Below are 16805 nucleotides of genomic sequence, written 5' to 3'. Positions count from 1 at the left end.
TTACTAGGCCCCAACAAAGCATTCAATTCCTAGTAAATGATGGTTGCCAACTTGGTTTGTCCACACCATGTGCAGTTCTGGTCGCCATATTACAAAAAAAGTATAGAGGCACTGGAGAGGGTACAGAAAAAATTACCAAGGATGATATCAGAAATGTGTGGAGCTTTTTTTCAGGAAAGGATCAACAGGTTCTCGCTCTTTTCCCTTGACAAGAGAAGGCTAAGGGGTGACTTCATAGGAGTCTTTAAAATTATGAAAAGTTTTAATAGAATGGATTCAGAGAAAATGGGCCATATTTTCATGGACTAGGCAGGAAGGTCGAGTCGGAAAACATCCCAACCTGGCAGAACTGTCTTCTTTAAGGCCCGCATCCGCCATATTTTCATGATGGGGAAGCAGGAAGGAATTGAGCCTGCTGCCTCCAGATGCAGGCCTGAGGCAGCAATGAGGGCGATCAGGTGGCCAGACTGGCGGGCTGGGATGCCCGCCTCCATTTCCTGGGATATCAGCCCCATTTTACTGATGAATGTTAGGTCCTACAGCCCTCACCACTAACCTATCATGCCTCCTCATATTCCCCAATCCCTATTATATTCCCCATGCCCCCCAAGTATCCTCTACAGCCACTTAACCGGTATTCACCATTGGCAGACCTCAGGAGCCATGTTTCTGAAATCGAGATGGAAAGAAAATAAATGTCTAACAAACTAACTGAGCTCTCACTCAAACTCATATGATACAAAAAAACCTCTCATTCATAAAACTCATTCAAAAAATGTAAATCCCAAGTGGTCAATCGTTGTATAAATTTCACTAACCACATTAAATATATGTAATCCTTTAATAACATCTTAAAGCTGTCGATCAAAATGCCCCCTAATAAGGTAAGTGGTTCAAACCTTTTAAAACTCAACCAAGCATTCATAATAGGCTCAGCTATAATAACAAACCCTGGAAAATGTAAACAATGGAGTCAACTGAAACAGAAAAACCAGATAGTTCAAAATGGATGGTAGGGCACTCAAGGTATAGCTCTAGTGGGGGTGTACTGGTCCTAACCTTCACCCAGTTCTTACTTGTAGTTGGTTATAATCCTCTGAAAGGAAGCAGAACTGAAACTTGGCAACACCCTGAGCAATTTACCAGCCCTTTTCAGGACTACTTAGCTCACCTCCCTCATTTAAGGAAGGCAAGTCTCCTATCAACCCAGTTGTAAGCTAATCTCAAGAAAAGTAAAGGTGACACCGGTCACCATTGGCACATGGAACATGCATACCCTCATAGACAGAACTGAGAGAAGAATTGCTCTTGTCAGTAGAGGGCTGGCTAGGTAAAACATCCAGATCACCACCCTCAGCAAGACTTGTCTACCTGAAGAGGGTCAGCTCGTGGAAATTGGTGCAGGTTACACATTCTTTTGGGGTGGCCTTGGAAAAGAAGGACGGCATGAAGCTGCCAGTGGCTTTGCTGCCATAACTCATCTCATCAGTAAGTTGACTTGCCTTCCCAAGGGTGCTAATGATCATATGATGGCGCTTAAACCCCCTAGGCACGGCAACAAGCAAGAAATGCTCATCAGTGTGCAACCCCCGATCATGACCAACCATGTTGTAGCCAAGGAAAATTTACATAATGACCTCGACTCCTTGATTGCTACTGGGCCAAAGTCAGATAAGCTTATTATCCTTGGGTGACTTCAATTCAAGAATTAGTGCAGGCATGGGAAGGGGTCATTGGGGAAAAAAACACAGGGTTGTCAGTTCTAATAGCAATAGTCTCCTCATGCTGAAGATCTGTGCTGAGCATGAGCTCTTAATCACCAACACAGTTTTCCATCTCCATAATCGCAGCAAGACATCTTGGATGCACCACCGTTATATGCATTGGCACCTAATCGACTATGTCATCAACAGGCAGAGGAACAGGCAGGATGTGCATGTAACAAAAGCAACGTGCAGTGCTGACTGTTGGACTGACTATCATCTTATCAATTCAAAGCTAAACATCAAGATCCATCCCCTCAGATGCCCACAGGCCACAAAAGGTCCAAAAGCATCTCAATGCTCAAACAGGCAGTCATAAAGGAATCTCTCAGGAAAATTTGAGAGTCGTCTGTGTATAGTGAAAATGGACATTCAGTGCATTGAGGACGACTGGGTGACCTGCTTCACTGCTTTAGAGGCCCTTGGCCCTGCCTCTCATAAGCATCAAGATTGGTTTGATGGAAACAATGAGGTAATCCAGAAACTACTGGAGAGAAACATCACCTCTACAGGATTTACCTCAATGACAAGTCATCACTATCCAAGCACAATCTTCATTGGCTCTTCATGCCAGACTGGCTCAATGTTAATGAAGCCCAAGGCCTAATATCAGGGATTGTGCCCTGGCCTCATCATAAGATTGAAGATATCTAAATTCCTACACCTTCTCCCTCACCCCACCAAACCCCTGATGTATTTTAAATTTTATTGCGCCAAAAAGTTTATAATAATCAACATTGAACAGTTTCAGAACTTGAGCAAACAAAGTTTGCATTGAAACCTACTTAATGTCAGAGGTGTAGAGGAAGTTGGCAGATCTTGTACCTCCAGGATTTGTAGCTGGATCCGATTGCTGACAGCTTGGAAACATGTTCCTAATCGTAGAAGTGCATGACAGCTCTGGGTGGAAATAAAGAAGAAAAAATTTATACTTCAGCAGTCAAATCAGGAAAATTGTAAAAGCAAATAAAAGAAAGAAAAAACAAAAGTTATGATTCGGGTCCCACTTTCCACTGTACACAATGATTTGGAAATGAATTTCAATGTGGGTTTTGAAAAATTGGAGCCTTAAAAGATTACACCGACTTTCCAACTGCTCCTACGACCCACAATAAAGTCAAAGTTGACTTGATGCAGCCAGATAAATCTTTTAAACGCAATCAAACTGATTGATTCAAGCACCCCCCCGCCCCCTGCTGTGCCTCAAGTGAATTTTAAATGGCTTGTTCAGGCTCTGCATTGGAACATGGCTCCTGGAGGTTTGGATGAACAAAAGTAGAAACACCAGTTTTCATTTCTTGGCCAGAAGCCAAACCCTTCATGCTCCAAAGCAACGTGCATGAATTGTTAGTCTGCTTTTCTTGAAATATTAGTTTCCTGGGCGCCCAGGTCACTTGAGAAATCGGTGTACAAGTCAGCTGCAGACAAAGAAAAAAACAAATATAAATAGCATTAAGCATCAAGCTGGCTCCCAGAAGCCAGTTTAACAGACAAGTATAAAATACCTGTAAATTAATAGCAGCTTCTCCCTGGGCCAACAGGTTTTGTAGGTATTAAGTCCAAATACTGGAACACTAAAAATACCAATGTAAAGTAACTCATCTACTGTAATATCAGGAACATGACTGCTGTTATTAATCTTGAAGCTAGTATTACAATTTTACATAAAAATAAAATTAATTCAGACAATTGGCTTGTTCTCACTCTTCCTCTATACTTTTTACTCTAATAATCTATATAAAACCCATCTGGTTCACTAATGTCCCTTAGGGAAGGAAATCTGCCATCCTTAGCTGGTTTGGCCTACATGTGACTTCAGACCCGCAGCAATGTGGTTGACTCTTAAATACCCTCTGAAATGGCCTAGCAAACCACTTAGTTTATTCAAACTGCTACAAAGTCTCAAAAAAGGAATGAAACCGAATGGACTACCCAACATGGACCTAGGCACCGGAAACGACAAAAAATAAGGTTGAAGCATTTGCTACAATCTTCACACAGAAGTGCTGAGTGGATGATCCATCTCAGCCTCCTCCTGAGGTGCCCAGCATCACAAATGCCAGTCTTCAGCCAATTCAATTCACTCCCTGTGATATTAAGAAACGGCTGAAGGCACTAACTACTGCAAAGGCTATGGGCCCTGACAATATTCCGGCAATAGTACTGAATAATTGTGCTCCAGAACTTTCCACACCCCTAACCAAGCTGTTCCAGTACAACTACAACACTGGCATCTACCTGGCTATGTGAAAAATTGCCCGGTATGTCCTGTACACAAAAAGTAGGACAAATCCAACTCAACCAATTACCACTCCATCAATCTACTCTTCATCATCAATAAAGTAATGGACGGGGTTATCAACAGTGCTATTAAGTGACACTTGCTTAGCAATAACCTGCTTACTGATGCTCAATTTGGTTTCCACCAGGGCCACTCAGCTCCTGACCTCATTACAGCCTTGGTTCAAACATGGACAAAAGAGCTGAACTCCCAAGGTGAGGTGAGAGTGACTGCCCTTGGCATCAAGGCCACATTTGATCAAGTGTAGCATCAAGGAGCCCTTGGAAAACTGGCATCAATGGGAATCAGGGGGAAAACTCTCCACTGGTTGGAGTCATACATAGCACAAAGGAAGATGGCTGTGGTTGTTGGAGGTCAGTCATCTCAGCTCCAGGACATCACTGCAGGAGTTCCTCAGGGTAGAGTCCTTGACCCAACCATCTTCAGCTGCTTCATCACTGGCCTTCCTTCCATCTAAAGATCAGAAGTGGGGATGTTTGCTGATGATTGCATAATGTTCAGCACCATTCGTAACTCCTCAGATACTGAAGCAGTCCATGTCCAAATACAGCAAGATCTGGATAGTATCCAGGCTTGGGCTGACAAGTGGCAAGTAACATTTGCACCACACAAGTGCCAGGCAATGACCATCTCCAACAAGTGAGAATCTATCCATTGCCCCTTGACATTCAATGGCATCACCATCACTGAATCCCCTAATATCAACATCCCGGGGATTACCATTGACGAGAAACTGAACTGGACTAGCCATATAAATACTTTGGCTACAAGAGCAGGTCAAAGACTAGGAATCCCGTGATGAATAACTCACCTCCTGACTCCCCAAAGCCTGTCCACCATCTACAAGGCACAAGTCAGGAGTGTGATGGAATACTCCCCACTTGCCTGGATGAGTGCAGCTCTCACAACATTGAAGAAGCTGGACACCATCCAGGACAAAGCAGCCTGCTTGATTGGCACCACATCCACAAACATTCACTCTCTCCACCACCGACACACAGTAGCAGCAGTGTGTACCATTTACAAGGTGCACTGTAGGAATTCACCAAGGCTCCTTAGACAGCACCTTCCAAACCTATGACCACTACCATCTAGAAGGACAAGGGAAGCAGATAGATGGGAACATCACCACCTGGAAGTTCCACTCCAATTCACTCACCATCCTGACTTGAAAATATATCACCATCCCTTCACTGTCACTGGGTCAAAATCCTGGAGCTCCCTTCCTAACAGCACTGTGGGTGTACCTACACCACATGGACTGCAATGGTTCAAGAAGGCAGCTCACCACCCCCTTCTCAGGGGTAACTAGAGATGGGCAATAAATACTGGCCCAGCCAGTGAAGTCCACATCCCGTGAATGAATTTTTAAAAAATTACATCTGCTCTAAACTATGCTCCTCATTCATTGTAATGTCATTTTATATCCTCTGCCTCCCTACTCTGGAGCAACTGGGTAACGGGTTTACCAACATAAAGGACGGAATCATCCCAAATCTGCACAAAGTGCAGGTGGGAAAAGGATGTTTTACCCTCCGGCCGCAATGGCAAGTTTTCACGCCGTATCATCCCAATCCTGCCTCATTAATCACACATTCCCAGGAATCATGCCATTTTGTTGATGGGTGGTCTCTGATTTTCCCACCATGCCATCACCTCACTGCTTCCTCATGCCGGGCGCCATATTTCAAGTGCACACCTCAGTGCTTCCAGCCCAGGGCTGCTGCACAGACGACATGGCTCCAAAAGGCAAGAAGACTGCAGCCACCCCCCCCCCGAATCAGTAATGTGCCCCTGGACTATCTTCTGGACATCATTGGAGTCCATAGCAATGTCCTCTACCCCTGCTCCAACCGCAGAAGGCCCATCAGACTCACCAATCTGGATTAGTAGGCGGTGGCAGTGTTGGTCAGTGCCAAAGCTGCACACAAGAGATTGGCCATCCACTGCAGAAAGAGGATGAATGATCTCATCCGTGCCACCAGATTAAGGGAACCATCTCATCGCACTAAACTCACCCACTCACAAGCCCATCAGACATTCACTGGCATCTCACTCACTGCCAGCTCATGGGACATCACCACTCAGTCTCTCACACACACCCTCACATCTCCACCTGGCCTCATCTCCTCTAGAGGCTGCCTCCTCAGCCCTCACCCTCTTCAGGCCACTTGCACAGATCAATATGTGCCCCACCCAGGGATACCCCCCTTCCCCAATAATGCCCTCGCCCTGCAGCCTCTGCCCTTGCCTGACACCACGTCTCCCCCTTCCCCAAGCAAGCCCTAGCCCTGCAGCCATTGAAAAGCCACCCCTGCCTTACAGCTGGTCTTGTAAGTAGAGACCTGCCTGTGAAACCCCCCTAAAAGTGATGTGGTGCTGCCTGCGAAGCCTGGCGCTGATGACCTCAGGTGCTGCCCGAAGCAAGGTAGGCAAACAAACCTCAAAGTCCTGAGTGAAGTGCAGCTCTCCAGGTGTACATCACTTATGTTCAGTTGTGAAACACGTCAGCATGTTATCACACCGAGGTGCCTGGGTGATCCAGCATGGGGGGGGGGCGGGGGGGGATGATTACAGTGAGCAGGGCTCATGAGATGCAGATGCATTAAAATGAAGTTCTTGATGTCCGATGATGGGGAACGCAGCCCACCGCTGACAGGTGGAACAGACGATGTGAAACCGATTTTTGGCCTTCCTGCCGTATTGTTTGCTCACACCCGCCATGACACCTGATGCCAATGGGCACGGAAAATCCCGCCCTTAAAGCATTTTTTTTTCTCCCAGCTAATCAAGTGGCAAGTACCTGAAGAGTGATGAGCATTTTATGTTGCACTTTAAGGGCTTCCAAAGGGAAAATAAACTCACGGGCCAATTCAGAAGGTAGAATGCGCAGTGTGCACTGGGGTAAGGAGGAGGAGACAGAGCTGAAAACAGGACAGAGACTGACTGGAATAAAAATAGAAAATGCTGGAATCACTCAGCAGGTCTGGCAGCATCTGTGTACTGGGAAGAAAAGTTAATGCCCTAAGATGAAGGTTATGAACAGATACATTAATTCTGTTTTTCTCTCTCCACAGATGTTGCCAGATCTCAGAGACTGTTGGCTTTGAACACCATTAATAAAATGATAGAATTGTACCATCATGACACTACCAGGAGTACTCAGTCACTTTACAGTGTGTGTGGCACAAAGGTATTAGAGAGTGAAGAACAACTACATTTAGAGTATACAAACACAAACTGAGTAGGGGCAAGGATCTTCCACCAAGCTGGTGGCTACTATTAACGCAATGCTTTGCTCATTTGCTTACAGCTTCCTCATACACGAGCTTGTGTTGCAGCAGAACACACTGGGGAACATTCCTGGGTGAAGAGCCGTAAGCATATTGGGAAATCGCAGGTATGTTCCCCGCAGCTTTCCATCAATTCCTTTTAAACGGATTGTGGAAACCATGCCAATATGCACTGACACACTGATGTGTTTCTGGAGGACAAGGCTCTCCAATTAGCCAACCAGAAACAGTAATGAGGCCATGATTTGGGTATAAGGGAAAAAAGGAACACGTTCCCCATGATGTGGTTTCTCCTTAGACTCATCCTGAAGTTCATAACATCACCATTCTAGCAGACACTCCAAGTAAAACTGCAATGCAGGCTCAGCACAAACCCAACTGATCAATAAGTAATAGCCAAGACATACTCACTGGGGTCTTTGAAGGTGGAGTAATATCAAGCCAGATGTTTGACTCCACATCGCTTAATTCTCTAAGTGACAATGAGCATTCACCAATAACTCTCTTCCGTGGGACCTGAGTCACAATGTTGATGACAAGGCCATGTGTTTGGAGAATAGGCAGTTTGATATTGAACACAAAGGTTTCCAAGAACACCAAATTCTGGGAAAAGAGAGAAAACAATGAGTTAATCCTCTGGCCAACAAGCTGGAAAAGTTCTTGACTAAGTATTGTGGAGTTGCTAACATTGCCGTGCATGGCCAAGGTTGGGCCTCCACATTAACTACACCCCTCTAACTACTGTACTCACTTCTCCTCCCTTCTTCCAAGCCCTGATCTCACTCTTTCTCCCCACACCATAGATACACACCAGGATGGCCTATCTCCCTACACCACCCCCTGCAACCCACCTGCCCATCCTAATGCTTTATCTCTTGCTCTCTCCCTCTCGATCTGTGGCACCTCATTCCCTACCTCCTAAACCTCGATCTCTCCCTTCCTCCCTTTAGTTGCAGTCTCCATCCCCCAGGTTCTGATATTTTGCTCCCTCTCCACTCTTGATATGTTGTGGCTGTCCACAGGATCGCTGGCTAAGGCCTCCTGCTTCTTATCCTCCTGCCCAGGTGCTGGCCTGTCTGTCAATTTGGTCAGGCTGCCAGACGTGAAACGGCAGAGAAAAAATTTATAACGAGTTCCTGCTACTAAATACGAATGGACCTCCCTGTCCCCAACTTTGCCCATCATTCCCCAATCCCACCCAACAAATACTGGGGCTCACAGGAGTCTGAAAGAGTTTGTGAATTCAAGAGTTAAATATTCAGAACGGGGCAGATTTTGAATTCCCACACGGCTCAAGAATTTAGTTGAGTGATCGAACCCAAATGACTATTATGGTGATTCCCAAAAGGTGTATTATATTAAAGATAAAAACACAAACAGAGCAACATTTGTGTTATAATCAGCACTCTTGGTAGAACCATGACTGGAAACTTGAAGCAAGTGAACCTCACTTCCTACATAATAGCACGTCCACACAGTATAATGTATGTGTTGTGCAGCAGTTTGGAATGTTCTGAAGAAATTATGAGAAACTGTAAAAGTAAATGTTACAATTCATCAATCCCTGTGCAGAATTTCATGCATTTTTTAATCAGGAATTCGAGCACGGTCAATGCCTCTGGCCTACTTTTAGGGAGCATGTCACAAAAACTCAACACAATGAAGGCTCAAGTCATTCATTTTGAAAACAAAAACACACTTACTTGAAACAATTATCTGTACAAGCTTAATGATGCCCCAGTTCAGGTCAATATTTTACTCTACATAAAGTACACAAAATGTTGCAGCACAAACTTGATTTTGGGCCCTCAATCCAAATCGTACAACAGCATCTTTCGTGTTACACAAGCAAGGTTTGTACTAAGTTTGGAAAATCCCTTAAGCAATTTCAGAACTGGTTCCCACCACCATGCCCAGAGCAATCAAGGAAACTCAGAAGTTAGACTAAACCCCGCAAAGTACAAGATGGAAAATTTCAGATGTAGCCCTATTTCTCACATAGTTCAGGTCCTGAATGAAGTACTTAACTACTGAAATTTATATGTACTTCAGTGTCTATAATAATGGAAAGGTGTCATGGTTTGTAATTTTAATATAATTTTAATTCAATATTGCAATACTTTTATTATCGTGCTCAGTTTGTTTAGCTATTTCTGTTGTTATGTGATTGTTGCATGCTTCCATGTTTTTAACCTGATTACCTAGACCGTATATGAATTTTTTGACGTACGCAACACTGCAATTCAGTCTTTAGGCTGCAAACGTGATTCTTGACTAAAATACCATTATAATTTGACCCATCTAATCTGCATTGGATTCTTTTTCAATGTAAGCCAACTGGTCTGATCCCACTCCCCTGCTCATTCCCTCAATATTCCGCATTTTTTACACAACCACCTAATTAGCTTTTAAGGGACTCGACAGATTGTGCTCCAACAAGAATTTGCCACAGGGAATCCTAACCATCCTCTGTGAAAAGTAATGACTGTTCTTAGCATTCAGCATAGATTAGTATTCACTGATTTACACTGGTGCCCAGTTGAGCAAAGCCATAATTTTAAAATTCTCATTTTTTCCCCCTCCATGGCCTCGTCCCTCCCTAACTCGATAACCTCTTCCAACTTTGCAACCCTCAGAGATCTCTGTGTCTGCTAATTTTGGCCTCTTGAGCGCAATCAATTTTGATTTCTTCAACATTGATGGCCGTGCCTTCAGCTAAGTACAAATAGAACTAAGTACAAACAGAAGCGAGGTGAAATATAAGCTGGTTTAAGGGGAGGTGGGACAAGTAGAGCTGGATAGAGGGCCAGTGATAGGAGGAGATAATCAAAAGATGTCATAGACAAAAGGACAAAGAGGTGTTGAAGGTGGTGATATTATCTAAGGAATGTGCTAATTAAGGGTAGAAAGCAGGACGAGCAAGGTACAGATAGCCCTAGTGGGGGTGGGGTAGGATGAAGGAATCAAAAAAGGCTAAAAGGTAGAGATAAAACAATGGATGGAAATACATTTAAAAATAATGGAAATAGGTGGGAAAAGAAAAATCTATATAAATTATTGGAAAAAAGGGGGATCGGAAAGGGGGTGGGGATGGAGGAGAGAGTTCATGATCTAAAGTTGTTGAACTCAATATTCAGTCCGGAAGACTGTGAAGTGCCTAGTCAGAAGATGAGGTGCTATTCCTCCGGTTTGCGTTGAGCTTCACTGGAACAATGCAGCAAGCCAAGGACGGACATCTGGGCATAAGAGCAGGGTGGAGTGTTGAAATGGCAAGCAACAGGGAGGTCTGGGTAATGCTTGCGGACAGACCGAAGGTGTTCTGCAAAGCGGTCACCCAGTCTGCGTTTGGTCTCTCCAATATAGAGAAAACTGCAATGGGAGCAACGAATGCAGTAGACTAAATTGAGGGAAGTGTAAGTGAAATGCTGCTTCACTTGAAAGGAGTGTTTGGGCCCTTGGACGGTGGGGAGAGGGGAAGTAAAGGGGCAGGTATTGCACCTTCTGTGGTTGCATGGGAAGGGCCGTGGGAGGGGGGTGAGGTGTAGGGGGTGTTGGAGGAGTGGACCAGATCCCTACGGAATGAGGGAACGATCCCTATGGAATGCCGCCGGGGGGGTGAAGGCAAGATGTGTTTGGTGGTGGCATCATGCTGGAGTTGGCGGAAATGGTGGAGGATGATCCTTTGAATGTGGAAGCTGGTGGGGTGATAAGTGAGGACAAGGGGGACCCTATCATGTTTCTGGGAGGGAGGAGAAGGCGTGAGGGCGGATGCACGGGAGATGGGCCGGACACGGTTGAGGTCCCTGTCAACCACCGTGGGTGGAAAACCTCGGTTAAGGAAGAAGGATGACATGTCAGAGGAACTGTTTTTGAAAGTGGCATCATCAGAACAGATGCGACGGAGGCGAAGGAACTGAGAGAATGGGATGGAGTCCTTACAGGAAGCAGGATGTGAGCAGCTGTAGTCGGGGTAGCTGTGGGAGTCGGTAGGCTTGTAATGGACATTGGTGGACAGTCTATCACCAGAAATTGAGACAGAGAGGTCAAGGAAGGGAAGAGAAGTGTCAGAGATAGACCATGTGAAAATGATGGAGGGGTGGAAATTGGAAGCAAAATTAATAAATTTTTCCAGGTCCAGACGAGAGCATGAAGCAGCACTGAAGTAATCATCGATGTACCAGAGAAAGAGTTGTGGGAGGGGGCCGGAGTAGGACTGGAGCAAGGAATGTTCCACATACCCCATAAAGAGACAGGCATAGCTGGGTCCCATGCGGGTACCCATAGCCACACCTTTTATTTGGAGGAAGTGAGAGGAGTTTAAGGAGAAATTGTTCAGTGTGAGAACAAGTTCAGCCAGACGGAGGAGAGTAGTGGTGGATGGGGATTGTTCGGGCCTCTGTTTGAGGAAGAAGCGGAGAGCCATCAGACCATCCTGGTGGTGTAGAGGGATTGGACGTCCATGGTGAAGAGGTGGCGGTTGGGGCCAGGGAACTGGAAATTGTTGATATGATGTAGGGTATCAGAGGAATCACGGATGTAGGTGGGAAGGGACTGGACAAGGGGACAGAGAATGGAGTCAAGATAGCAAAAAATTAGTTCCATGGGGCAGGAACATGCTGACATGATTGGTCTGCCGGGACAGTCCTGATTGTGGATTTTGGGTAGGAGGTAGAAGCGGGCCGTCCAAGGTTGGGAGACTATCCGGTTGGAAGCTGTGGAGGGAAGATCTCCAGAGGAGATGAGGTCAGTGACAGTCCTGGAAACAATGGCTTGATGTTCAGTGGTGGGGTCATGGTCCAGGGAGAGGTAGGAGGAAGTGTCTGCGAGTTGACGCTCAGCCTCTGCAAGGTAGAGGTCAGTGCGCCAGACAACAACAGCACCACCCTTGTCAGCGGGTTTGATGACAAGGTCAGGGTTGGACCTGAGAGAACGGAGTGCAGCAAGTTCAGAGAGAGACAGGTTAGAATGGGTGAGAGGAGCAGAGAAATTGAGACGACTCTCTGACCACTCTTTCGGTCACCTGCTCTAATATCACCTGTAAAGTTCAGTGTGATATGTTGCTTTATAATGCTCCCATGAATCACCTGGAGATATTGTATTACATAAAAGGCACCATATAAATACAAGGTGTCGATTGTAGTTGTAGATTTATGGTCACTTTGGGTGCTGATATGACCAAGGCTCTAGCTGTTCTAATCCAGGAACAGGATGGGATATGGTAATAAAACTACAGTTATATTGGAGTTGGTTATGGAATTAACATCATTAACAGGTTTGGTCTTTGTTAATACTTACACTGGCAGCAACCTTCACAGAAGATTTGAAGTGCACAGGCTTTGGTAGTGTTATTGTTCCTTTAAGATAAACATTAACTTTCTCTGTAGGCTTGCTACGCAGGTACAAATCTTCAACCTGTTAGAGGGTGAGAATATAATTATTAGCAATTTGTTCATTCGCCTCATGGCAATTTAATCATTTACACGTTATATACTCACTTTAATTCAAAGAATCTACTCTTCTCCTCCTTTTGTATGGGTGATACTGAGCAACAGCTATAATTTTACTTCAAGGTGATCGAGCCAGGACATTACGTGAGGAGAATCAAATAAAGTTGCTTTAGCACTTCGCTGTTTATAATTATGTCACTTAATTCAAATGGTTGCAGGATTTTTATTGTAAAACCAACTGAGTTATTCAGGAGGGAGTTTGTTGTTTGTTGCACAGCTAATCTAGAAGAAAATGGTCAGATCACACTTTTTCAAGAACAGAAGCTTTTGAAGCAATATTCCGTCTTCAGGAGTGAAGGAGGGAACACCTTCAGAACCAGAAGTGTAGGAAAACTTCATATAAACACAACATCAGCTAACAAGCCACTGGTGTTACTTAGCTGCTGCTATTTCTATATCAAATATCTATTTCAAACACTCATTAGCATCCATTAATTTAGCACATAAAAAACATAAACATAATATTAGGCTTACCTCAGAGGTACGCAGCACCAGCCCATGGCAAATAAAGCTACCTGACAGAATCCTATGCCACAGACACTGTTTTCTAGACTACAACGCCCATTAGTTGCCAGAATGTATGGTTGCTAAGTTTGCAGATGATACAAGGATCGGTAGGAAACTAAGTTGTGAAGAGGAAGTAAGGAGTCTGCGCAGGGATATAGGCAGATTAGGTGAGTGGGCAAAAATTTGACAGATGGAGTATAATATCAGAAAATGTGAACTTGTCCACTTTGGCAGGAAGAATAGAAAAGCAGAATATTGTTTAAAATGGAGACTGATTGCAGAACTCAGGGTACAGACGGATCGGAGTGTCCTGGTACAGGAATCACAAGAAGTTATTATGTAGGTACAGCATGTGATTAGGAAGGCAAATGGAATGTTGTCACAGGGGAATGGAATAGAAAAATGGGGATGGTTTGCTACAGTTGTACAGAGCTTTGGTGAGACCACATCTAGAATACTCTGTACAGTTTTGTTAAGAAAGGAGATAAATGTGTTCAAAGCAGTTCACAGAAGGTTCATTCAACTGATACCTGGAAAGGGTGGGTTATCTTAAGAGGAAAGGCCAGACAGCTTGCTACTATACTCATAGTTTAGAAGAATAAGAATTGATCTTATTGAAACATATAAAGATCCTGATGGGGCTTGACAGGCTGGATGCTGAAAGGATATTTTCCCTTGTGGGGGAGACTAGAACTAGGGGGTACAGTTTAAAAATAAGGGGTCTCCCATTTAAGACAGATGAGAAGAAATTTTTTCTCTCCAAGGGTTGTGGATCTTTGGAAATCTCTTCCCTGGAGAGCAGTAGAGGCAGGATCATTGAATATTTTTAAGGCAGAGGTAGAGAGATTCTTGACTAACAAGAGAGTCAGAGATTATTGGGGGCAGGCAGATTGTGGAGTTGAGGCCACAATCAGATCAGCCATGATCTTATTGAATGGCAGGGCAGGCTCGAGGGGCCGAATGGCCTACTCCTGCTCATAATTCGAATGTTCATCATTTTCTTGTAAGTTCCCAAGTTGAGAAATATATGTTGATTATATGGAGATGTAGGGGCAGATACCAGAGTAACGAGCTGAAGGACCATATCAAGAACTAGAAAAAGATATAAGTTCGGTGGAAATTCATGAGGAATTGAGGTAATGGAACAATAGATTGGTCTCCCTTTGTGAGAACTTATGGAGCAACTTCACAACAGCAATAGAAACGTCAACAGTCGGCTACTGTCATCTAGAAGACGGGTTCAAAAACGAAGAGGAAATAAAACAGTAGCAACACTACAGTAGGGTTCCAGTTTTCCAGGTACATAGAGAGGCCTCACCTGTACCACAGTGATCCAGATTTGTTCCACATCTGGTTTGTAACACAGTTTCAGGTTGAGTTTTCCAAAGTCATCGAAGAGTGTATCTGGGGAAGAGCACAAATTTCTAAATAACTATATCTGCAAACCAACGTACTTTGTAACTAAACAGTTTTCACATACAGGAAGTTGAAGCACTTGATTTTTTTCCTCTGTAGTTTGGCTTCCAATGAGCAATAACAGCATCAACCAGCAATAAAAAAAGGCTTAAATCTACCAGGTTCATTATGGCAGGGGGTGAACACATATTCTTAAAATTTGAGAATTGCAGTGAAATGATTGGTCAATTCTCCTGCTTGGTTGGCCAATCACTTATGCTGTTGAAATGGCAAGGTGTCAATTTTTTAAATTTATCCTTTCATGGGATGTGGGCATTGCTGGCAAGGCCAGCGCCTGTTGCCCATCCCTAATTGTCCATAAACTGGTGGCTTGTTCAGCCATTTCAGAGGGCAGTTGAGAGTCAACTGCATTACTGTGGATCTGGGGTCACATGTAGGCCAGACCAGGTAAGGGTGGTAGAATTCCTTCCCTAAAGGATATTAAGTGAGGCAGATAGGATTTTACGGCAATCGATGATAGATTCATGGTCACCATCACTGAGACTAGCTTTCATTTCCAGACTTTTGTTTATTAATTGAATTTAAGTTCCACCAGCTGCCATGGTGAGATCTGAGCACATGTCCCCAGGGCATTAGTGTGGGCCTCTGGATTACTAGCCCAGTGACAACACCACTATGCCACTGTCACTGAAAACTGGGAGATGGGGTGACAATGAAGCTCCTACATCAAATCTCCAAGTGAAACAGTCACAATTGTATAAAAAGTGTGCAATGATTATGGTCCTAGATTGCTTAATCATGGCCCCAGTATGCAGCAGACCACTAGATGAAGCTTCATAAATTCTTTTAATGATCAGGTAGGATCAGTATTTTCAATGTCCAGGTCATTTCCATTATGGAGATCAAAGCTGAGAACTTTTAGTTTGTAATAATACGTTTGAGTATAGATGACACTCACCCAGTCACTACCACATGGTTAAAACAAACATTTTCTGGGTCCCATTTTGTACATGATAGCATTTTACTCAGTGAGGGTATTAAGGCAAATGGAGCCAAGTTGGATAAATGGAACTGTGTTACAGATCAGCCATGATTCAACTAAATGGGGGGGAAACATGTTTGAGGGGCTGAAAGGCCTACTACTGTTGCTGTAAAAGTGATGAATTTAAAAAAAAACACTTAAAAACCAATGCCCAGCAACATAAAGAGATCTTGTTATAACCAATACCCTTTAAAGAAAGTGGAGTTTCATACTTTTCATTATCTGAATAAGTCACTCAGGGAATGGGGGCAGGAGAGAAGGGGAAACTAATGAAAGAACCCAGCTAAAATAAATGATTACTACAATGTCTTTAACTCATGGGCATAATAAGGAAATCAACTCTTCTACGGAATTTTATCACTGTGTACCTTTTATTGTTTTGAAATCTTACAAGTAACTTGAACTGCAATTATTCCTCTCTAGCCAAGTGAGCATGTAAGAGTATTGGGCCCAATTTTAACCCAGCCCAGGCATAGGGAATGGGAGAGGAGGTGGGGGGTTGAGTATAACTCCTTCTGCACATTATTGCTGCCATGCCCAACCCAATGGCTATGATATTGCGTCATTACATAGTAACTATGGCATTTTGTTCACCCTCAGGTTCCTGCCACTCCCTTTACATTACAATAGAAATGTGCTTTTTGATTATATAATTTGTCAAATGTTTCAAGTATCCATCCAGCATTAGAAAAATTAAGAAGATGTTTCAGTGACTTAATGTACTGCCTATGGACACAAGGGCACAAAAAAGCTACGAGCAGAGCTCTAAGCAGAAAAATAAATGCTGTGGCTGGAGCCGGGTGTTTGGTATGTACAGATAAGGGATAGTATGTGCACACAGGGAACCATAGGGGAAGCAGGTGCCAGAAATGCAATGCAAAAGACACAGAGGGAGAGAGGGAGGGAGAGAGAGAAAGAGAGAGAGAGAGAGAGAGCGAGCGAGAGCGAGAGATTAACTGATTCAATGAAAGTCCT

At 44.1% G+C, this 16805-nt stretch overlaps 1 protein-coding gene across 3 annotated transcripts in view; it reads right to left on the bottom strand.

The window, feature by feature from the left end:
* The window catches only part of LOC121292664 (tandem C2 domains nuclear protein), a 62013-nt gene that overhangs the window by 11519 nt on the left and 33689 nt on the right, over nucleotides 1-16805 (bottom strand). For all 3 annotated transcript variants that reach the window (XM_041214924.1, XM_041214926.1, XM_041214927.1), the window contains exons 8-11: nucleotides 14691-14776; nucleotides 12654-12770; nucleotides 7770-7961; nucleotides 2549-2663 (exon numbers count right to left, since the gene is read on the bottom strand). In XM_041214924.1, coding sequence (XP_041070858.1) covers nucleotides 2549-2663; nucleotides 7770-7961; nucleotides 12654-12770; nucleotides 14691-14776 — 510 coding nt within the window. The remainder of the gene's footprint in view (nucleotides 1-2548; nucleotides 2664-7769; nucleotides 7962-12653; nucleotides 12771-14690; nucleotides 14777-16805) is intronic.

Source organism: Carcharodon carcharias, chromosome 20 (assembly GCF_017639515.1).
Source record: "Carcharodon carcharias isolate sCarCar2 chromosome 20, sCarCar2.pri, whole genome shotgun sequence".
Taxonomy (NCBI): Eukaryota; Metazoa; Chordata; class Chondrichthyes; order Lamniformes; family Lamnidae; genus Carcharodon; species Carcharodon carcharias.
The sequence above is the reverse complement of the archived record's forward strand: the minus strand, read 5'-3'. Positions and strand labels throughout refer to the sequence as shown.